At 35.9% G+C, this 24,138-nt stretch overlaps 1 protein-coding gene across 3 annotated transcripts in view; it reads right to left on the bottom strand.

Annotated features, from left to right (window-relative positions):
* The window catches only part of DLC1 (DLC1 Rho GTPase activating protein), a 225,987-nt gene that overhangs the window by 149,716 nt on the left and 52,133 nt on the right, over positions 1–24,138 (bottom strand). For all 3 annotated transcript variants that reach the window (XM_064652803.1, XM_064652807.1, XM_064652802.1), the window contains exons 3-4: positions 22,218–22,367; positions 19,535–19,675 (exon numbers count right to left, since the gene is read on the bottom strand). In XM_064652803.1, the coding sequence (XP_064508873.1) occupies positions 19,535–19,675; positions 22,218–22,367 (291 nt within the window). The remainder of the gene's footprint in view (positions 1–19,534; positions 19,676–22,217; positions 22,368–24,138) is intronic.

Raw genomic sequence — 24,138 nt, 5'->3', positions numbered from 1 at the left:
TTTTGTTTGTTTTTGTTTGTTTGTTTGTTTTAAGACAGGTAAATTTTCCACCTGAGTACTTTCAGTTTTATGAGCCTGGATGCAAATCACAGAAATGGAATAAAAGTAGAACAGACCACCTAGTCTGACTTCTATGTTGCATAGGCAATTATCCACCATTCAGTTCAAATAAGTAGTCTCCAGGACACTGTGTTCAGGAGAGATTCAGGTTGCAAGTCCTGTTTGGCAGTAAATTAATTTAGTAAATTAACTTAAATAAGCCAGATAGGAAAAAAAAAGAATATTTTGTGTAGGACATTATGATGAAGGGAAATAAAAATAAATCAGTATTTCTAGCAGTTGTGTATGGAGAGTCCTCTTGACAATTGGTTTAGTAATGAGACTAGATGCTAAACAGAAGAGAGCCTTCATAACATGAGTGGTCTTCTCTAATCTGTATCTTATTTCTATTTGTGACGAATGCTTCAGAGAAAAATATAGCCAGTCTTTTGTCCTTTGAAAACCCTTAACTGCCCAGGGATAATCATTCTGTTCTGATGCCTAGAGGTGAAGAAATTAAGTATGAGCTTTTATTTTAGTTTTTATTTTGCTGAAAAACTAAAGCAAGAAAGTTGCAGACATATTGATTCATGAACAAATCTTGATCTTTAAATAGTCTAGGAAAAAAATTACTGTGAAAGGGACCTATTGGAACAAGAGAGGTGTCCGAAATATCACGCCTTTCTAAAAGACAAGTGGGAAGGACGGATCCAATTGTGTTTCCTAGGCAGTAACCCAATTCGTTTTAAAGACTTAAGATGCTTCCAATATGCAACCTTCTCTAGTAAACAGTGTAACAATTAACTGTCCTTTTGCCATGAAAGTGAGTGTTACTGCAAGGTTGAGCTTTTAATTTGCTTGTAGCAAATGAATCAATCTTCTTATGCCTTTGCTGGCAAGACTTAAAAGCCATTCCCTCAGATATCTTTTCCACATTCCTACATAGAGTTATCAAAGCACTCACTATTCTTTGGGCTGATTTCTAAGTGTTTACCAGGAATGAAAGATTTGATATGCTATAAAAGTGCTCTGAAGTGACAAAATTGACCTGAGTTCCACCTGTGAATATTTACTTAATTTGAATTACTCATGGATAAATGAACTTTTCCAGGACATCAAATGACAAAGGACTTTTCTGACATCAAATGACAAAGAAATTGATGTTTCTTTGGTCAGTTCAATTTCACTTTCATCAGATGTTTTACTTGCCCTGTCAGTTTTACAAGCTGCTACTGAAATAAAGTTTGAGAACCAACTTTGGTGCCTGGGAACCAACTGAATGTACTCTTTCAAAGAAGGGTCATCACATGCCTGTGCCATGTTGTGTCTCATGGGGGAAGGAAGCAAACTGTTGAGTTGCCTCGTGCTCAGAAAGCCTTCTATCACCTAAGTCAGGAATCCAAGGAGAAGACAAAGTCCATGTCCTACTGCCAGCTACAGAAAGGAGTCATAAACCAATTAATTAGCCTTTGTAGCACGCAGTTAGAGAAGCCATGTTTAAAGGAATTTTGAACCTCTGTTTAAAATGCCTACTAACATAATGCAGCTTATGATAGCAAATTATTTGTTATTTGACTTAGTATGGTAATACTTTTGGGCCCCTCACTACAAGAATTAATGTGGCCAACAGAACCAAAGAAGGGATTGTGCCTCTGCACTCAGCACTGGCGAGGCCACATCACAAGTATTGTGTCCAGTTCTGGGCCCCTCATTTCAAGAAAAACATTAAGGTGCTAGGGCATGGCCAGAGAAGGGCAACAAAGATAGTGAAGGGTCTGGAGGATAAGTCATACGAGGAGTGGCTTAGGGAGCTGCAAGTGCTTAGCCTGGAGAAAAGGAGGTGCAGAGGGGACCTTCTTGCTCTCTATAACTGCCTGAAAGGAGGGGATTGGCCTCTTCTGCAGGGATAACCCCTGCAAGGTGGGGATTGGCCTCTTCTTCCAAGCAATGGGACAAGAGGAAACAGCCTCAGGTTGCACCAGCAGAAGTTTAGATTGTCTATTAGGAAAAAACTTCCAAAATTGAAAGTGTTGTCAAGCATTGGAACAGGATGCTCAGGAAAATGGTAGAGTCACTGTTCCTGGAAGTGTTCAAAAAGCATGTCAATGTGGTGCTTAAGGACATGGTTTAGTGGTGGAATTGACAGTGTTAGGTTAATGGTTGGATCTTAGAGGTGTTTTCCAACCTTATTGATTCTATGATTCTGCTTGAAAGTAATTTTCTCAAAGTAATTTAAGACTCTATTACATGGAATTGTTTTGTATGTGTTATACAAACTTTTTGATGACAACTTACCTATTATCTATAAATGAAATTACCAAAGTCTTTTAAAATTACTTTAGTCCAAAATAAAGTAGGCAGTGGAGAAGGAATCCTACAATGAAATGTCTTTCACATGAATTCACCCTATAGGTGAGGAACACAGCTCTCTAGCACAGTGGGATCAGTATGGTTTTAATGAACAACTGATTGGACCAAGACTCGTGAGAGTCACAAGCAGAACTAGTACAGTTTTCCTCATGTACTAGTAGAAGGACAGCTGCACTATTTGGGAAAATCTTGTTTAGCTGAGGGAGAGTCAGTTCCAGTGTATCCGGAAGCTGACAGAGCAGATCTGTTTGATGAAGAGGTGAAAATGAAATGCTTGGTAAACTTCAGAGCTCACAGTACTGAACTTTATAGCTGACCTGCACGGATGCTTGCAACAGTGGGAACTTCATACATGCACATACATAGCCTATGAGCAAAAACATAATAACAACATAATTACTGGTTTGATTCTAGTTACTAAAACTTCAGTGAAAACAGTAAGAAGAGATTTAATAGCTTTTACAGCTTCTGTGGGAACTTCAGAAGACTACACAGCATTCAACAGGAATTAGGAAAGAATTTCCCATGCATTTTATGGAACAAGTTGTATACTCCATGTGGATTCGCACAGGAAGATGATTTACTTATCGGAAGAATTGAGTCAGTTTCTCATTTTGGAAGGTGATATTGATGGTGTTTTTTCAAGTAAAATTTGCTAATAATACTGTCAGATCACAAGTCAGCAGGAAATGAAAACTTGTGCCTTTTTTTCAAGTAAATAACAGAGATTATCTGCTAGGAGATGACAATGATGTGTGGTTTCTGTACAAGATAAAAGTATAATTTATTCACATGGATTACTGATAAAAATCCACTCTTCAAATGCTAGGAGAGAGAATTTTTTTAAAAAACTCAAACTAGAAAAAATTATGTGCTGACTTTTTTTTTAGCATAAATTCTTCAGTTCATTCTGTATCAATAAAAATAGTCTTGCATTTAAACTTCCTACTTAATTCTTCATATAAACTTTCCTATCATAGTTACATACTGCATATGTTCCCCAATCATACTTTTATATATCACTTATTTATGTATCATTTATTTATGCCATTTCCATAATGTTAAATATAAATAATTAATTGTATTTTCTGTCTGAAACTGTTTTGATCTTCATTTGTAGAAATAGTCAACACCCACAATTTCAGATGGAAATTATCAGTCATCATCTTCATATTTTTCCTAACAGTCCAAATCAGTATCTTCATTATTATTCTTTCATTCCTTGTTTCCGATCTTAACTCTGACAAAGATGGTGACCATGCTGATTTGTTTGTTTCTCACGGTATGCCTTCTTTCCTGGATCACAAACATGCTCATAGATGTCTTGTCCACTGGCTTATTCATGTCTTTTTCTATTGGTATAGAATTTTCATACCCAGTTTACCAAGTACAGTCAATCGTGACATTCAACTAGTATATCCTCAAGGACTTATAAGTGTCCCTTCCCACGTCAAATGTTGCCCCTTACCCATTGGTATTTGAAGACAAGACAGTGAGAAAATATTTTAAAAATGTTTTACTCATTAATTATTCTGTGATTTTTTTTTGCCTGCTTCCTAGTGTGAGCTGTCTAACCTTGGTCTTTAGACTGAAAACTCCTTGGACTTTTACTGAAATTAAACAGCATGCTTTCAGCAATTAAAAAAATAAGAATAATAGTGATATTGGTAGCCTGCTAGTATTTTTGCTTTAGTTCTCATCAAGATCAGACATGCTTACACTTCACAAACCTGTTTTAAGTGGTGACAACATTATATGTTTGACTGAAGCACTCAAAAGCCACAGACTTGGACCACAACCTCATTGTGAAAGATCCTGTGTAAACAGGGCAGAAGAATTACCCATACACCAGAAGGAATGTAACCAGTATAAAACAAGAATCTTCATGCAGACTGATGTGGGAGTACAAGGAAAATGGCAATTTGTGTCATATAAATAATGTTTTAAGTAGTCTGGGAACACAGGAATCTTGACTGATATCAAATTTTTTCAGATACCTCAGCAAAAGAGTACAATACAGAAAGCACTTGGAATAGTTAATGAAATAACTTTATTCATCTACGTGGGGAGGGTCCTTATGAGGAAAAGCGGGAAGGAGTCCAGTATCCTGGAATCAGCTTTTCCCACAATTGTGAATGCTACACTATAAGTACTTTTCTGAAGTATAATCCTAAACATTACAGAACGTAGAATATTTTTATCTAGAATATCTTGTCTTTTTTTCTTCATGAACTGTAGTGCAACATGAACTGTTGTTATCCTTTCCTTTTCCCCACTTCCAGTTTTCTCTCAAAGAGGATCATCCAGTTCTGAAAATTCCCAAACACTTAGCCCCTGCAGCACACAGCTGCTCCAGGGGTCAATATGCCCTTATGCCTCCGCTCTCTTTTGCTGCTTTCCTACTTAAAAGGATTATGAGAAATACTGACAATTCTGGAGCTTTTGAAGACAGTGAAAGAATTTTCAAAATTTTTTAATGCAATTTATGTACTTGATGAACTATACTCAAATATCTTTCAGGAATGAGATATTTTCTTAAGTTTTATCACTGTCATAAAGATTCTTTTTGTAAAAATTTGTGAACTGTCCAAATGTGTGCTAGAGCTCTTAAAAATATACATTAAAAGTTTTATTATACCATAAATGGCATCATTGCTAAATTAATTAATATTCATTAGTAGCTACTACTCTGTATCTTGTCACAGACCATGAGACTGAAGTATGTTTTTTGTCAGTGCATGCTTACATGCTGAATTTGTTGCAAGATTAGTGTGTGAAATGCCAGTTGTTTCTCTACTATCTTTTACTCAATTACAGCACAGCAGTCTAGCATACTCATTGCAATGCAGTTATTGAAGGTGAGGCTAATAGTCAAAGGAGACTTAACAGAGAAAGGGCATTTCTCAACAATGTTATCCCTATGATTTAACAAATAATGATTTAAAACTTAAATTGTGTAAGTATGTGCTTACACTAATATCAATCAATGACAAAACACAGTCCTGAAAGCATACCAGGTATGCTAACTGGAAGGAATCTCTTGCCTGTGTTGTGATTAACTCCACCTACACCATTTGCAAGAGATTAAGGAAGTTTAGAATTAGAAAACACGTGAGTTACAGAAGGATGGTAATCCAAAAAAGCATTCTGACAGGCAGACACACATGAAAAGCTGCCTTGGAATTCGTGTATCCCAGCTTTAACTCCACCCCACCAGTAGCCTGGACAGGAGCAGCAGGAGATCTGACTGGACTCACGTTCTGCAAGGCCCTGCAGCAGAACCACTGATGACCCCGAGTGATTAAGGGTCAACAAACTTCAGCCTGAAGCAACTGTTCTATGAACTTTGGCACATTCTGAGTTGGCTCCTGCTGGTTTGTTGCCTTTGGCCCTTATCTTGCAGTTTAGCAAGGATTGTGAAATTCTGAATAAAGTTACAAGACAGATAGGTTCTTTCTCAGTGACTTAAGGTCTTGCTCTTCAAATGTTCTTGGTCTTCCAAATTCCTTTGGTAAATAACCTCATCTATCAGCTTAACATTTTCCAATAGGTGTGTCAAAGGACCTATTAGAAAAAAAGGAAAAATTTGTCTAAATATGTATAAAAAAAGGTGTAAATATGTGGGGCATGGAAATATTATCAGAGATTCTCCGGGATAGCACTTTGGAAAAACTACCTGCATCCTGTGAGCAGAAACTTCAGCCTGTAATTGAAAGAAACTATGCTTTGAATCTAGTACTCTGTGTTGTTTTCAGATGGATGAAGGGAACAACTGTTTCAGAAAAGTGCAAATATCTTTGGAACATGAAAAGAAAAAGAGGAAAAGGGGAACCCTTTGATTCCCAAATGTCCGAGTTGCTTACAAAAGGGGACTTTTAATATAAAGTCAACTAGGCTTCTGAAAATTTTTTTATGCTTTCAAGGCAGAACTCTGGCAGAAATTGTAAGTTCTTCCTACTTAAAAGAGGAATCAGAAAAGTTGCATGTTACTGTGTGACAGAGTTCCACAATGAGCCAATACAGTTTGGTTTTAATGGTTTGGAAGCTGGATATGAAATTGACTCTATTACTTTCTGTCATCTTTTTTGCTCTCCACCTTAAGCCTAGCACCCCACTGATTCCACAGTCAGATACTCAATTGTTGAACATTTTGTTATTCAGCATATTGACCATGTGAGTTTATGGTGAAAATAAACTCATTGCTCCTGTTTAGCAGAAAACTCTATACCTAATTTCACTTTTTCTAGCTAAACCTGCCAATAGCAGCAAATGCAGAATTTTAAATATCGTAATCTGAAAATTCCTTCAGGCTTCCAAGGGCACCTGTCTTGGTCAATCATTTGAGGTGTTTTGAAACTCATCACATTTCAAAGAACTAGTGTATTTAATTCCACATAATCTTGCATTTACTCATTGTTACTTGTAAACCATGTTGTACACTCCTGGGGCTATAGCATTGCAATATAAAATACTCTGGACTGAGAATGACAGCTTTGTAAAGAAAGCATTCTGCAGGATCACAGATTATTGAGAGATTAATTCCATCAACTGCTTCTCTCCCTACTCTGAATGAAACCTTACTTCGTTTTCACATTGCAGTGTTCAGACTCAATGGCCTACAATTCCTCACCAGCTGCCTCTCGTGCAGTTTTTGTGTCATCTATCAAACTACTATGGGATAATAAACTTCTCTGCCATTCACATACAGATAGCATTGTCTTCTGAGAGTGGGAACCCAAAACTTCAGAATGACTTTGGAAACCAAAGGCTCTCCTAGCTTTTCATCTCAAGCAGTACCCTGCTTGCCTTTCTGTATTCTGTGTGGCAATACTTTGCTATTAATTTCTATGTAATCTATCTGTATTATTTAAAATACTATAATCATATTTCAGTATTTATTTGGTTGTAAGGTACAGGGGATATCTCAAGTACCATTTTGGGTTGCTTGGATTTTACTTCTCTTTTAAAATAGGGATAGTCCAAAAATACCATAAAGATGGTTCAGTAAAAGAAGGTAAATAAAAAAAAAATTTCAGAGCCCAAGCTATGTTTTAGGGAATAAAAACAGGTAAATAAAAATTTTGCTAATCTCTATATAACACAGAAAGGTTCTTCAGTTAGTTTGAAGAAAATAAAAAGTGGCAACACGCTGGAATGTAAAATTTCTATTTATAGAAAGCCCAACAAACTAGAAGCCTGTGCCATTCAATTAACAATTTACAACACCTTCATTGTATAGTGCAGTGCAGAGAGTGGAAGGCTGTTTCATTTCTGTATTTCCAGACGCGTGTCATTTCCAACCCCATATTTAATAGTGTGTAACTGCCTGAAGGGGAGAGTTCAGAATGTGTGGCATGTCTCACTGAGAGGAATTTTGTGCATTAAAAAACCCCAAACCATGCTCTTTCAACTATTAAACAGAGAACTAACCAGATCCCTTGCTTCTACCCCAGCTTTGAAGTCAAAAAAAAAAAAAAAAAAAGGGAAAAAAAAAAAGGAAAGACAAGAAAAAGAAAAAAAGAAAGAAAGTAAGCAGTAAGAGATGGAAGAGTGAGAGACAGAGACAGAAATTGCAAGAGATGGGGAGAAGAAGAGCACAGGAAGAAAAAAATCCATTACAAGAGAGGTATATATAAAGGAGAAAAAGAAATGGTTTTCCATGATGTCACTCACAGCATGTCTGTGTCTGGAAAAGCACTTGAAAAGGCAGACATGGATTTATTCCATTCCAGTAATGCTAACTATTCATGCCACGTTTTCAAACCATATTCCAGAAGTAAAGAATACCATGTACAAGGCATAAAAGAAGATAATTATTTCTTCAGTATCAACAAGCTGATTTGACCAAGCTGATAATCTAGGAATTGTCATTTCCCCTTTATCATTTAGAATCCATTTTTTTCCAATTTCCACCTACTTTGCAATCTGTTTCCCCTCCTCCCCACTTCTTGCTGTTTTGTTCTTTTATCCCTCACCCCCTTAAAGAAGTTGATGTAAGGTTTTTCCTTCCTTCTTTATGTGCATGCTTCTACTTTCCTGTGCTCTCCATCTACTGGCAGAAAGATTAAACTGTTGTCACTGCTTTTCTAACTCAAATTCTGTCTCCGTCCCCTCGTTCTGTGCTGCTTTATTTGTCTTGGATGCAAGCCTGAAATTCTTTCTTAGTTAAAACACAGGAAATTCTCACCAAAAGGAATATTTACATACTACATTGTTTCTTTCCCTTTTAATACAGCTTTTCTTTCCTGAGGTTTTGCATATTCTCTCTTTAGCTAAATGAACATTATTCCCCTCCCCCCAAATCACACTTAAAATAACCACAACGGCAAGCAGAGACATGAATTAGGGAGGCTGAATTCAATACTAGCAAGACTGACAGCTTAAACAATTATTAGTGATGTACTTGTCCCCAAAGGCACTGGTCTTCAGTCCATGGCCTAGAAAACATTGAATACCTATGTTTGCTCTAAGTGCCAATATTCTACCTTGCTCAAGTTACAGGTAGACATGTTGTCCAGTGTTATATTAGAAGAAGAGAAGAAATTCAAATGCTTATAGAAATAGACAAAGCTATGGCTGTACAATCATTCCAGTGATCTCACTAGGACTGATCTGGTGAAAGACAGTCATGGACCACGGGGAAAAGAGAAAGTGTAGTTTGGAGCAGAGTTGGTACCACTTGGTATTAGCAACCGTCATGACTTTAACAGAAGATAAAAAAACAGAATAAAACCCAGAAAGGTGGAAAATTCAAAGAAAATAGAAGAAAAGGAGGAGGAGAAAAAAAAGAGAGAGAAAGAGAAAACAGAAAGAAGAAACAAAAAACGAAAAAGGAAAAAAAAAAGAAAAAGAAGAAAGACAAAAGAGAAGAAACAGGAAAAAGACCACTTTAATGATTCAGGAGTATAGCTAAGCTTAAGTAAATAATAATTTTAAGATAATGCTGATCTTTTCTGTTTTTATATACACAATTCTGCCAAAAGGGATTTAAATTTCATAACATCTCAACATGGGCCAAAGTTCCATCAAACACCAAACTTTTGGATATGAATATTAGAAGATTAGTTGAAAACAGTTTTGCAGTAATACTACTTTATAATAAATAGAACAATTCCTGTCTTGTTGGGACAACTTTTTTAGTATCAGTTTAAATGTTCACTAATAGTTATTATCATTATTGGAGACTAACGTGGCAGATACTCAAAGCAGTATGTTTCTGAATAATTTTTTGGCAGCTCAAATGTGATTGCTGTACCTGCAATCATTGTGCATCTCACCTGTTTTTTATGACAGTACTGCATGGGACAGTTGGACAATTCGAATCCCCTCCTTGAATTACACAAAGGAGGAGACAGAAAGCAACTGCAACCCTAGGCCAGCATGACCTTTCAAATGAACTGAAATAACACTATTTTTTCCATCTTCAAAACACTCTGATCTTTCCATTCTCCTGAATTGCTGAGGGGTAAGAAAAGTGTCCGGTGGGTCTCAGTCACAAGATGATTTTCAGTATCGGCTATTTGGTTTGACTGCTTCTCTCCCAGTGATCTAATTCCTAGGGAGATGTAATAAGCACTCACAAAATCTCACAAACAACAGTTTGTTCCTAGCTGAAACTCTTGTGCAACACTGCTGGACTGAGCAAAGTTGCAGCCTTTTGTCACCTATTGGTCTTCTGGTAAAAAGTTCAAGTTTTTTCATAGCTTTAAGGCCCCTTATCCCCAGTTTCCATAAAATCTGCAACCTAGCTTTCTACAGCAAGTCTCCAAGCACCTCTCTTCCTTTCCATTCCTTCATACTGTTCAGCAAATACCTTTCTGAAATTCCCTTTCTAATGATTCTGAAGGTATCTTGAGTTATTACTGAACAGGATGGAAAGAGTCACAAATGTATGAATATTTCTATTTCTGTGGTGTTGTCACACAGGACATTTTCTGCTCATTTAAACACAGTAAGATGATCTTCAACACTGTTTTAAGCAATTACAAGTAAATGCATTAAAAGTCCTTATGCTAGTCTTCTGCATGTGGCGAAATTTATGCTCCAACATATCTTCCAAGTATTTGCTTTCAGAGAGACAGAATTCTAAAAATAGTGAGATGTACAGATGTAATAACTGATGCAATATATCTCAGTACATTTTTAACAGGAAATTTCAGATTCCTTCTTTTCATCAGAATTTCCCAGTAACGTTTGGCATTTATTAATTGCTACGAAAGGCTCTATCAGACATGAAACAGAGAAGGCAGGTGTCAGTAGGACAAGTTATACTGAGATAAAACTCTATGCAAGAGAAGCAGTTTACATGCAAGAGAAATAGCCCATATAAGGGCTTCCATGTCCAGCTGTCAGTGGTTCTGAGCATGTCTATGGTTGTATTGGATTAATCTAGACCATTTTCCTCTCCCCGGACCTGTAGTAGATCAGAGGATGTGTATAAAAACATGGAAATCCCAATGACAAGCTGTCATGACAAGTTGCATTCTTGAGTCAAATGCAACTCCTCCATCAGGATTTTGTTGAATGACTGACAGTAAGACTGTGATGATAATGTACAGAAGTTTCCATCTGCTGTTTTGATGGGTTATAAACTTTATCCTAGAAAAATGTCTAGGCACATTTTGAGACCAATTTACTTTTACCTTCCAAAGTATCAAGAAGTTTCACAGATTTAACCTTTAAAAAATATTGTCCCTTATTTTTAAGAAGTAGTGATTACTTCCTGTGTACCTCACCTATACCTATCACCATCTCCTGCAGTGATCACTTTTGCAAACATTAGCTGATATCAAAGCTAATGCAATTCCACTCAGATGTATACACCTTTGAATTGCAGCAATTTAAACAACAAAAAAATCTGTTGATAAAACTTCTCAGTGCTTAATGGACTTTGTTTTTTTTCAAGGATATAAATCTCTTAAAGCCATTGACATAAGAATGAGTTTAGATATTTAGCAGCAATTTTCCACAGGCTTCTGACTAACAGGGATTTAACAATTTTCCCCATCTTTGCACATGCATGCAACAAGAATCTCATAGTTGAGCTCAGAATTGGAGTTCTTCAATGCAGAAATGCACTATGTAGGTTACATACTGACAGGGAAAATTTGAGGTACATTGAGACAGTCAAATAATTAACATATAGAATGGTTTGTCTTGACTTTTATAACATGGGGCACTAGCAATTCTTCTGTGCATCACAGAGTTGTTCCAAACTATGACTCTCATTTACATCATGAACCCAAATGCAAACTTGGGCTACCCTGTTGCGAGTGTCTACAATAGAATCATAGAGTCATTTGGGTTGGAAAAGACCTCTGAGACCATTGAGTCAAACCATTAACCGAGCACTGCCAAGTCCATCACTAAACCATGTCCCTAATTGCCACATCTACACAAATATCTCCAGGGATGGTGACTCAGTCATGTCCCTGGGCAGTCTATTCCAATGCTTGACAGCCCTTTTGGTGAAGAAATTTTTCGTAAAATCCAGTCTAAACCATTATTTATTAATCAATGGCATATGAATCAATTCTTTGAAGGTAGTCATAATAGGCATAATGGAAGCTTCACAATGTTTGGGAAAGGTTAGTTATGATTTTTCTTTATGTTTTTCGTATTTGGTATTCTATGTGTATTTATTAGCCACTGGTCTTGTGGAATGTGTCCCTGGCCATGGCAGGGAGGTTGGAACTAGATGATCTTTAAGGTCCCTTCCAACCCTAACCATTCTATGATTCTAGCTTTAGCAATAGCAAGCACATGGCATCGGGATGAACATTCCGTGTCCTTATAGTAATTCATTCTGATTATTAAACCTTTTAACTGAGGCACAAAGCATTAATTCTGCAGTCTTGTTGACATAAACACATTTACTCCTGTGAGAAAATGGATTTAACTGAATGCACAATGAGGCTAAAGTCAGGCTGAAGTTTGAAATTGTGTAACTTTAGATGATTCACATGACTGATGTTCAGATGATTTGTTCTTAGAGAACTTGGAAAACTCTCTCTCTCTGCATCTGCTTGTGATCATTTAACAACAACACTGATAATTTCCTGCTATTAAGCCTTGAGTATTTAAATTTAGGATACATAAAAGGATATTGGTCCTGAGAGTAACACAATAAAATTTCTCCCGTCACAGATTTCAGTTTCCATTTCTCAAATATAGATATAGTATTTCTAATAAACACAATGTTTGTGTGCAAGAACATAACAGATTTGATTCCAGGTGTCAGTAAGTCTAATTTGCTATGAATAAATGGTAATACAAACCATGGGTTTGGGAATCGTCTTGCCCAGGCCCAAATGTAAACAGGACGTTAGAGAGCCCAAATTGCAATTTCTAGATTCCCTACCACAGTAAAATTAACAGAAATTATAATTCCTTCAGGTTTTGTTTTGTTTGTTTGTTTGTTTGTTTGTGGTTTTTTTTTTGTTGGTTTTTTTTCTTTTTGTTCATTCAGAAAAGATGCAAGATGTGTTCACAAATCTGAGCTCATCTTGAGCAATTCTGACCTCTTAGTCTGTTTCATTATAGGCAGATATAACCATAACACATTTGATTAACACATTATATTAACACATTTGACTAACACATTTAAGCATGATATCTTAAAATATAAACAGAACCTTGCTTACATTTTTGTATTGAACTACTTGAACATTGGTAACTTCAGGTATCATTATTACCTTATTATTAATTTTTCTTACAGAGAAGATGTTCCCTATTCTCAAACACAAGAGGCTTGAATAAAATGAGAAAAATGAAAACCACTGTGAATTTTGCAAAACAAAGAGAGACTGTCTGTAAGGAGTGTAGGGTATTTTTCCTCCCAGTATACCAGACTCGATGGTCTCAAACCCACATTCCTCTTACGGTGGTACATATGTAGTTGTGATATTATGTTGTGTCAGTAAGTATGTAGCTGGCTGGAAATGAGATATGACTTTTATGAATACCAGCACTCAATACACTTAATGTACAAATAAATTATAGCATGTGTGAATATAAAATTCCTAATGTGAAACTTGCATTTTAAGGGAGTCACCTAAAATCTTCCAAGCATCTTCTGTTAATTAAAAGCTGAATTTATCCTCCATTATTATAAAATAAAATCTTATTAAGACTAAGTGAAAATTGTTTAGCATTTCTGAAAGTATCCCCATCCACTACAATTTCCTTTAAAACTTCATTATCACAGAAAAATGTCGGCCTTTAGTCTCTTATATCTAATAAATATTCAGAATACATCTGAATAAGATGAAAATCTTGTGTAAGTGCCTGATGACCCCTGCCCAGCGCACGTCATTTAAAAGAGCTAGACACCAGGTGGCAGCATACGGTGAAAAAAATGTACTTAACATTAGTAACAGCACAATTAGCGATGTTACTGCTGAAGAAGTCATAAACTTTTGCTTCGGTTTATAAAAATTGGTTATTGTACACAATCAGAATGATATAGGGTTGAAGACAGCGTCAGCAACTCTGCAGAAGGAAGAAAACATGAGGAAAAAACCTGTGTATAAGCATGGCTGCTACAAACAAGAAGAGACAGAAATGTAAATGAACATTTGAAAAAACTCAGAAGTGTTCATGCTTAGCACTTCACAAGCTGAATATTTATTTAGATTCCAAACATTTTGTTGGGATTGAACTTGAAACCACAAATGGACAGCCCAATACATGCATTTCCTGGGTTGTGCTGCAGCCATATAAAATTGCACTGTGAATTTATGTTGGTAACTCAGGATTCAACACTGAGGGACAGAAAAAATGAGAGAGAGAGACTCTTCCTGATCAAAGCAGCACTGTCAAAGGTGTAATGAACTGGATTCAGTGGTTTTGGTTCAAACTGTAGGAGTAGATTACTCTCATTGCAAAAAAAAAAAAAAAAAAGGGCTCACCTTTAAGATTTATGGTGCTTAAAAGATTTCACAGAACAAAAAGCTCTGCCATTTCACTTGAGAAAAAATAAATACACTTAGGGTTAACATAGGAAGATGTACTTAAAACAAAATACTCATTCCTTTGGGGAACAAACCAGAGTCAAAGAAAATTTTTGAGAAGTTCATGTAACAAATACAGCATAATGCTGCTGTTTTCTTATACATGATTGACAAATGTAACTTCATGGTAATTTGCTTTCTGTAGGGTGAAATAACAGGCTAATAGAATTCAAGTGAGTATGTGATTGTGTGAAAAGTTACTTTCATGATTAATTGTCTTGCCGTGTTTTCTAACACTTTCTTTTAAACATAGATATGAAAGACAATATTACTTGGTCAGGTCTAGAGAAGTCTTTTCTTATCTTCTGTTCATAAAAATTATCAGTTTTAAAGGAAAAATATTTGAATTAATAATAAGAGTCTTTCTCCCTGATGCTTACTAGAATAACTTCCAGTTTTGCCTGAATGAGTAAAATAAGAATTCAAGGAACACTATAATAGCAGCAAAATTTAGAAAAGTGAGTTAGATAAAAAAGTAAAATTTAACATAAAAGTATGATTCAGTCATCAAAATCTTTCAAATCAAATCACCAAACCTTTCAAATTGCTGACCCATTGTGAAAAATTTGTCAGGACAAATTCACTGACATAGTCTGCATGTGTTTGCATACTTCATAGTTCTTTCAATTTACTATAAAGGATAATGCAGTAGAAAATGTAAGCAGTTCAAACTCTTGAAATAATTCTAATAATTCGTCTTTGTGGATATTTAATTCTGAAATAAAGATTTCCTTGTACTTCTCACAAATTTTAGCTTCTTTCCTAATTAAAAAGCAGTGTAGCAAAGTAGGAAGAAACTTGAATTCTGCTTCTTAATCTGCAAGTCTCAAAATCATCCTTCACAAAATTATCTGGCTTTCTTTAAAAAGATCAAATTTTAAAATATAATATGAATCAAAAGCATCTGTGAAAGGCTAAATTATTTTAGTACAAGCAAATGAAAAGTTTGCAAATCTGTCATTAAGATAACACAACTGTGCCCATACAGTAACAAGATTCGTGAAAGTGGACCCCTGAGCTCATCCAAGGCTTCACTGATACCAGTAGCTATGCCTAAAGCCCATTCTAATGCTCAGCTAAACTAGGTAATTTTATACTTTCAGGCATAACTGGTTCTTAAACCACCTTGAGAATTGAATGTATCTTAAATGAGTCATTATAGCTAATCTGAAAACAATCTTCTCCTAGGTACCAGCTATTTTGGTGGTAATAGATGCTTGATTACCTTTGCACAGTGTGATTAAGGCTAAATTGGACACTGTTGAAGCAGGAGGGACAAGACTGCCAAGAAAAGCAGTAGAAAATAATCATGGCTTTTTTTTCTTTCACCTGAACAGAAAATAAATAGGCTTTGCAGAGCAGATGTTCAAGGACAAAAATTTGGCTACAACTTTAAGGCCTTAGTTGCTATTGTCCTTTTGCCAATTTTTTTGTATAGAGGAAGGTAAAAAAAACCAGACTGTATAAAAAAGTCTTAATATACTAAAATCTTTGTCTATTTGGGAGACTGATTAACAAAACCCCAGAACACAGAGATGTGTTAATGATAGAAGCATGAACATTTTTTACTCTGCAAACATAAGCAATATAAGGGTGCCAAAAACATTTCTTATTATCCCATCCTAAATTACATGAGAAATGTGCCCGTTCAGTCATGTGAATCCTTATTTCACAAGGGTTGTCCATATGTGCACCTTGCCAAACATGTACAGTTTGTGTATCAAGCACTCTACTATCATATGATGCTATTTTACCCTGACTGTGAAATATAAAAGTGACATACTAAATTTAGGGTGAAGGCTATTCAGTTGTATGCTTCTCATAATCCCAAAAATACCAAGTACATTGGCATATCAAAGACTTTCATGTTGCACCCTGCAGAATCACAGAAAAGCCTTTCTAGAATGCTCCAGTGAGAATCCTGTTCTTTGTCATGCCCGTATTCAGTAAGAAGTTCTGTGTGTGTGTGTGCATGCATGTGTATGGTTATATATATGGATACGTACTGTACACAGGCATTTACACTGACAAGAATGGATTTGACTATCCATACATGGATTTTCATGAAATGTAAATAACTTGTGTGTGAAAGTACACACATATACACTAAATTTTATTTAAAATAATATCTATTATTAATTTGCAAAGAAAATTATAATTGATGCTGAATTTTTAAATACAGTTCTTTTTTTTCATATTTCATAAAATCTGCCCATGAAAATTTAAAATCTCCTGCTTTCCATAAACCAGTGACTGAATCATCTCCACTTGGATTATCAAACCAAATTCTGCTTATGGATATTCCAGCACATTGTGATATTGTTTGAAATTGTTTGGTTTAAATCCATATAAAGCTGACCTAACATGAATGGACACAGCTTGTCTGTACACAGATTTCCTATTTGTGAGCTATATCTTATGTAGTTAATATAATTTACAAGTTCTTTATCAGGGACTAGATCTGAACCCGTGTTTCCCTGCCCTGCCTTATTGTTCTCACTCCCCAGGTCTGCACATGACGTGGTGTTTTATCTTTACAGTCTGATTTTGATGCATTCAGCAGTTTGCTATAGTTTGTTTAAAAATACCACATATCACTCCACAATATAACTAATTGCCGTTGTACTCCTGTTTATATACTATTAATAAACGCAACAAAAGAAGTTGTCCTTGGAGACTAAGCATCTGGAATCCTTGAAGATCTGCAGTTGTAAACTCCAAAAAGGGAGTAAAATCTTTGAAACAGTCCATTACCATTAAAAAGTAGCTTGTTGAGTTTTCAGCGTAGAATAGATTTATTCCTATATCAGCTAGTCTGACAAAACAAACAAACAAACAAAACCCCAACCAAGCAAACAACAACAACAAAAAAAACAGATAAAGAAAAACAAAAGCACAACAAAAAAATCCCCCCAAACCCCCCAAAATTATGAGAACAGCCTGTCTTACAGATTGAATACCATGCTTTTCGGATTTTCAGAGGAGATCACTACATAGAAATCATCTGTACACAGACATCCCTGAAGTCTGCCCTGGACAGTGTTTCAAGGACATGCCATTCAATATACCATTTTGAAAAATTCATCCTGAGTAGATCCCAATGCTAAACATGACAGGAAGAATATGTGAACTTTTCTACTAATATACGTTTGCAATCAAGCAACTAGCAGCAGTCTATCTGGCCATGCAGACCAGATGAACAACACAGGCAGAGATACACAGGGCAAGAATGAAAGCTTATTTTCTACTAGCATATTGCAAGAAAACCTATGCTTTCAAATAAAATTTCACTGCAGGTAGGGAGGCATATGAAGTTTTGAACAGTTGAAGCCACAGTGCACAGAGCGCTGTTTGTGCTCAGTTTGTGGATCGGAAGGGTGCACAATCAAAACAATCTGAAAGCCCCAAGGCAAAAGGAGTAAAAAGAACATCTGAGAGGATCTTGTTTTCCCCAATTTGTAGGAGAACTACACTCCAGAAAAATTATCCACTTTTTTGTACTTATCCAACATACTATAAAAATGAAAATATGACCTTCGTCTGAACATACTTAAAAGAGCCTATCCCCAAATCCCCATGTAGATCATGGGGAGCTGCAGCCTGCAAAACTTTAGGAGAGAGTTGAGTTTGGAGAAAATTTAACTTCACTTATAAAAAGTTTATAAAATTAAGTAGTAAAACAACAGTAACAGATATGTTCATCAGAGTAAAAGTCAAACAAATGCTTACTGAAGGTGAATTAACACATAATATCTAAGTGAAAGGAAGTGACTCACACTTCTGCAAAGCCAGGTGCGAAGAGTTCCCTGAATGTTAGTAGAGAAACCTACATTTAAAAGGGATGTTTAACTCCTTAACAACTGTCTGTGTGCTTCTCAGGACCTGGTAAAATAGTATATCACCTTCTGGCATAACATATGTACTTATTTGAGAATTTGTGCTGCACTGTATGCAGTGACAGAGTGCAGAGCTCTCTGTTTTGCTATAGTTATGCACCAATGATAAATTACAAGGGAATTTATTTTTGTACAAGTGAACAATCCTAAATGTAAATGTTTATTAGAACTTTTGTTGCTGCCTCAATCAAAGGCATTAGTTAACTTGCTATTATTGCAGTGCAGTAAATGACAGTTGGCCTCTATTTTACTTTTTATAGACTCGTTCTAAACATATATATTTATGCTAACCACACTTTTTATTTTAATATTTTATCCCAGAATTTCTGCTGGTCTGGTTACCAGAAGTATTTGAATTTGTGAAGAGATGGAGCAGGAGTTGTGCTAAGACTTTTCTAAGACTTTGCTAAGGCAAAGCTTAGAAGAGTCTAGATTTCTGTGCTTCTTGAGGCAGTAGAAATGGCAAGTGCAAGAGGGAACAAACAGTATGCCAGGAGTTTCTAGGACATCCAAGCTTTTTGGCATATGCTGATGGCTGAAGCATTATGAAGAAAGATTCTTCAAAAGATGGACAAAGGCAAAAGAAAGGAGCCTAGATATATGTATCTAGGAATGGGTCCGGAAGGAGGTTCCTTGCCGTATCTGAGCTCTCAGGCCAGCCCTTCCTCGCCACTGGGACTTGCAGAAAAGGGTCTGCTTGCTCAAAGTCTTCCCCTCGATCATAAGCATCTGAAACCACTTGCCAAATTTTGCCTTAGAATGACATTCTTCCTTCAGTAGGGTAATAGCTCTGCTTGCAGAACACAACAGTTTAACCTTTCAAGAGGACTAGAGTGACTGAGTTCAGACATCATAAATCAAACCACATAATTTAACCATCTTTTTCTCTGGCTGCATCCTCCATGACATTTAGGAAACGTTCCAAGCAATACCACTTCCAAAAAACTTACCTTCTTAAATGAAATAGCTCCTGTAATTTATTTTCTCATGTAAAAACTCAGCTTATTACAATCATCAGCTGTTAATAGTGGGTTTTTAAATGTGAAACTTCTAGGATTGTTTGCCACTCAAATGGCAACCTGCATTATTAGTCCTTTTTTTCTTAGCGTCACACACATTCTGCGTATCATCCAAGTAATGAATAGTAAAATATTTCTTAATTTCACTTCCAAGCTGTAATCATGAGAGAAGTTAAAAAAATATAACCTTTGTACTCACCCCAGCCTTTGGTATAGCTCCAGAGCTGGCTACTGAAGAGGGAGATGCTAGGTCAGAAGTGTGAATGTTAGGAGATAAGTTTGTTTGTGACTGATTTACTGAAGCAACATCCACTCCACTTTCAGAACCAGATTCGACATCCTGTAAAAAAGTATTGCAAGTCTCTTTAGTAAATGTGAACATGAAATAAAAACTTACTTCTGCTAAATAATGGAAATATTTAGGCAAGCTCACTTAAATACATATGCTTAATTCTCTGTGTAAGAGTAATTCCCCTTATTCATTTCCATTACCTACACATTCATTTGCTGTCCTTTTCAATGTGGTGATTTCCATTAGCTGCTGTTCTGAAATTATAAATCACTGCTAACATCAAAGCAATAATTCCCATAAATGTTTGAATTCAAGGAAAGAAAAATCAGTTTGGGGCTGCAGAAATTTGACATTTTCCTCTGATGTTCAGTATTTCCTGTGTTCTCCCACCTTCTGTCTCCGCAGCACTGCAAGCTAGCGAACATCTGTGAGCCATTACACAGCTGAAATGACATCACCATGCAGCAGTTTATACAATTCAGAGGTACAGCTCCCTAGTTTTTTGGAAATAGCAGACACTTATCAGCCAAATGCTATTTTTGATTAAAATGCCCTTACTTTTAATGATACTGATTACATTCCTCTTTTTGGGAATAAAAAGAAGATATATGGTATGTTTTATTGTTGAGGAAGTAAAAATATAGTACATGCTTTATTTACTGCATAAAGTGAGAGCAGGGGATTATACTACTTGCAGATAAATTGCGACACATGTATGGCAAAGACCTGGCTGTGTGTAGAACCAGCCATACACTGTCAGGATTGTTAGCTGAGGAGCAGCCTGCTTGAATACAGCTACAGAGTATGCAAAAAAACCCCTGAACTATTAACTCTAGACAATTCTGTGCAGACAAAGCCCCAGTTTCCTAGTGCCAGTTTCCTAGAATAGGTGAAATATGAGGCAGCGACATCTCAGGAGCTCCTGAACTGAAAAGATACAGCACCCTTTGATTTATTAATTCCAGTTAATTCTGTGGTCTGCCAAAGCTGCCAATTAGACAGGTGTCTCTACACCATGTACACAAGTGTGTGGTTTTCTGAAAACAGTTAGAAGTTAGAGACAATGCTGCATTCTAGGTAGGACCATGTATTTGAGTCAGGTATTTCCTGCCAGTTAGTCCTCTGCAATGTGAAGCATTGGGAAATGCAGAAGTGTCATAGAAAGGCCTCTGTAGCAGTTGGTTTGGCTACAGCTGCTCTTATAATTCTCTGCTTAGCAGAACTATGCTGCCACAGTACAGAATCATGCTCCCTGCCCTGTTACCCATGTTTTTATATCACATTCAAATGCTCTGTTACTATAAAATCAATACGAGCCTGAACTCAATACATAAATGCCCTGAAAACCAGATCTTTTGATCCTCTAATACATAATAATCAAAGGCTCAACAAACCCCTAGAAAATTAGCGTATATAGATAGCATATATACCATGTTTGATGCAAGCTGTCTTTCTGAATGGTTGTTTTGCTCTGAATATCGTGCAGGCTTATTTATACAGATTGCATCAATTCACTTTATTGCTGTAAGAAATTAGCTAAAATGCTGGCACAGATTGGTGAGATACAGAGAACAGATATTAACAGTGTATTTCAGCTTTTCTGTGTCATCAGTGCTCAAGGAGATACTGTGAGAACATTGATATCCATGGGGAACATGTGTAACCGTTAAAAGTGAAATTATGTGATGTCCTTTAAAAATGATATATTTTAAAATCTTCACCTGATCAAACCCACTGAAACTTGAATACAGCTTTTTTTCACCTATAGACCACTCACTTAGCAATAACAAAGTCTGTCTTTAATAGGAAAAACTCCTCATTATTTTAAAGAAAATATCACTAACAAAAACAAATGACCTGAATGTTAGAGATCTTGGGGCAGTATTTCTCAGGTTTCTTGAATTGAAAAGCAGCTGCAGCACATGTGGATGAAATTAACAGGAAGCCTGCAGGAGAACACCTTGGGTCAGCCATTTCGTGTTCTTCATAGTTATGTGTGTAAACATTTTACAGAAAAAAAGAGAATGCATCAGTCATGCTTGTGAGCTGTCCCATCTCCTTTCAGACTACTCTCAGCAAAGAATTGTCCATTTAAGTAAATAAAAAAGAAAGACATTTAAATAATTAAAGTGCACATTTCTGCCCAGAATCTTACTTTGAATGAAAGAGAATTTTCTAAGTGTGTTTCCCACTAGTAGAAAAGCAAGACTTGGAGCTCAGATTTACTTTCAGTTCTATTTAATGTCAAATATTCTGAGACTGGTGTGATTCTGACTCTGTGCTGACTCTACACTCGCAGTAAGTGATAATGAGAGAGCCAGACATTTTCTGAATCTTGTTGATCTCCCTTTGTTTTATCTGGGAGTTTTGAAGCTCTCATTTATGAAATGATGCCAAAAGAAAGAATGGATACAAATATTACTGCCTTCAAAATGTATATACATGCAAAAAAAATACAAGTCAAATTCTTTACAAAAGGAGCTTGGGTTCTGAAACCAAAGAGTTGATAAATGTGAGGACTGAAAAAAAAAAAGTAAAGTAAAAAAGGATTCTACTCAGAATAATAAGGAAATTGAGCAAATTGGCTTACAGGTATATGCCTTCGTTTATATATTGGGGTGCTGGATGGGGAAGAGCTTGCACTGAGAGCATTTTCAATATCCTGGTCAAGCTGGTCCAGTTTCATAATTAACAGCACCATTGAATCCAGTCGTGAACGATCCCGATCTTCTGCTATTTCCTATTGAACAGAATTGAACAATACAATTGGTAAATCTGTTTCATATGGAACATACAATTAATAAATCTGAAATGGCAATACTTGAAAAAAAAAAAGCTTAAATTATAAAAGCTCTATTTCTTGATTTGGCATGAAAGTACATTTAATAATAAGCAGAATATTTGGGTTTTTTTTGTAAAATACTGTTTTGTGTAACCAGTTTACTGAGTATTGACTTACAGCTGGGAAAACATTTTATGTTAATGTTTAATATCCATCCATTATGGCAAGTAAATTTTTAAAAAAGCACAATTTTTTAGCACAAATGCATCATGATCATCCCCTTGATATACATACTTTTAAAACAGCTACTGATTCTAAACATTTCTCAAAATATTAACCTCAAGTTAGTTAATATGATTGTACAAATACAAATGATAGAAATGGGAGAGAAGAACTTCAAAGAAACCATTTTTCCAGCTGAAGATAACCACAACTACCTTTCTTTGTGGAACTCATTAATGTAACTATGTTTTGTCAATTTGTAGCAGAGATTTCTGTCTTGGTTGGAAATTCTTGATTGATATGAGATACGTTAGCGTAATAGTAAACACAGCATCTTAGATCCTCTGAATGGAAAGAGAGAAGGATGAGGGGTATTCACATCACAGCCTCAAACACCGAGCTTATTGCAGCTAATTTCTTTATACCCTGTAGAAAACGGCGAAAAGATCTTCAAAAGAACAACTCAAAGCAAGATTTTCAGTTAGATAGGCTAAATAATGCTCTTAAGGAGTTCCTCCCTCTATTTCCCTTTCATATAGAGAGTTAACACAAAAGTTAGCCAACTAGCCTGCCTCAAAATTCAGAAATATGAAAAAGCCCTACTGGTTCCTCTATGGATTTTCACAATAGTAAGTAAGAAAATAGGAAGTTCCATTAACTCACTTGAAATAATATTTTTATAAATCCTTCTAAAGAAATGGAAGCAAATACATTATAATTACATCATAGTGCCCAAGAAGTAGGCAATGTAAGTGTCCAAATCAACCATTCTTTGTTAGTCTCTAAATTGTTTTTCAGGCTGTGCAGCAACTTCTCTAGTTAGGATTCTCTTAGCAGGGTTATTATAGACTGCTTCAAAGACATTGCAAAACATGAATCAAATGATTCCTGCTAGAATTAAAGGATATGTAAAGATAAGACAGTCATATAAACCACATGCTCTTTATGTGAAGACACAGGTGAAAAGTTAGCTAACTAAATCCTAGAAAAGCAGAAATACAAATCTGTCAGTCCATAACAGAGTATTGAACAACTTACAACATAAAGGTCAAACTCAGAAAAACTGTGTATTTAATTTTTTATTACAACTTGATATTTTGCATTGGGTTGCTGAAAAAGCTGATGAATTTGCAAGACCTCCTGATGAACTTGAACTCAGTTTAGAATGATCCTGAAAGAATATTACCTCAAAATAACTTGGAAATCAATGACATGGATTAAGTTTCACTTTCTTTCAAACTGAAAACACAATGCCCCAAACGATTCATTGCAACTCCACGGATCTTCATTTTAATTGATGTTAAATTGATATCTGAAGTTTGCAAATGTCAGAATATTTATTTAATCTAATTTGCATGGGTACAGAAAGCCCAATGAAACAACTAATTGTCTGCTAAGTAGACATGACCTTCTTTGAGGCATGAGGCCATGTTGCCACGGTGAGCAAGACCACAATCGGTTTACACATCCAGAGCGTGCCAGTGCTGCTACCAAAACTAGACCCCTA

The sequence above is a fragment of the Pseudopipra pipra genome, chromosome 4 (genome assembly GCF_036250125.1).
Source record: "Pseudopipra pipra isolate bDixPip1 chromosome 4, bDixPip1.hap1, whole genome shotgun sequence".
Taxonomy (NCBI): domain Eukaryota; kingdom Metazoa; phylum Chordata; class Aves; order Passeriformes; family Pipridae; genus Pseudopipra; species Pseudopipra pipra.
This window is presented reverse-complemented; position numbering and strand designations above follow the sequence as displayed.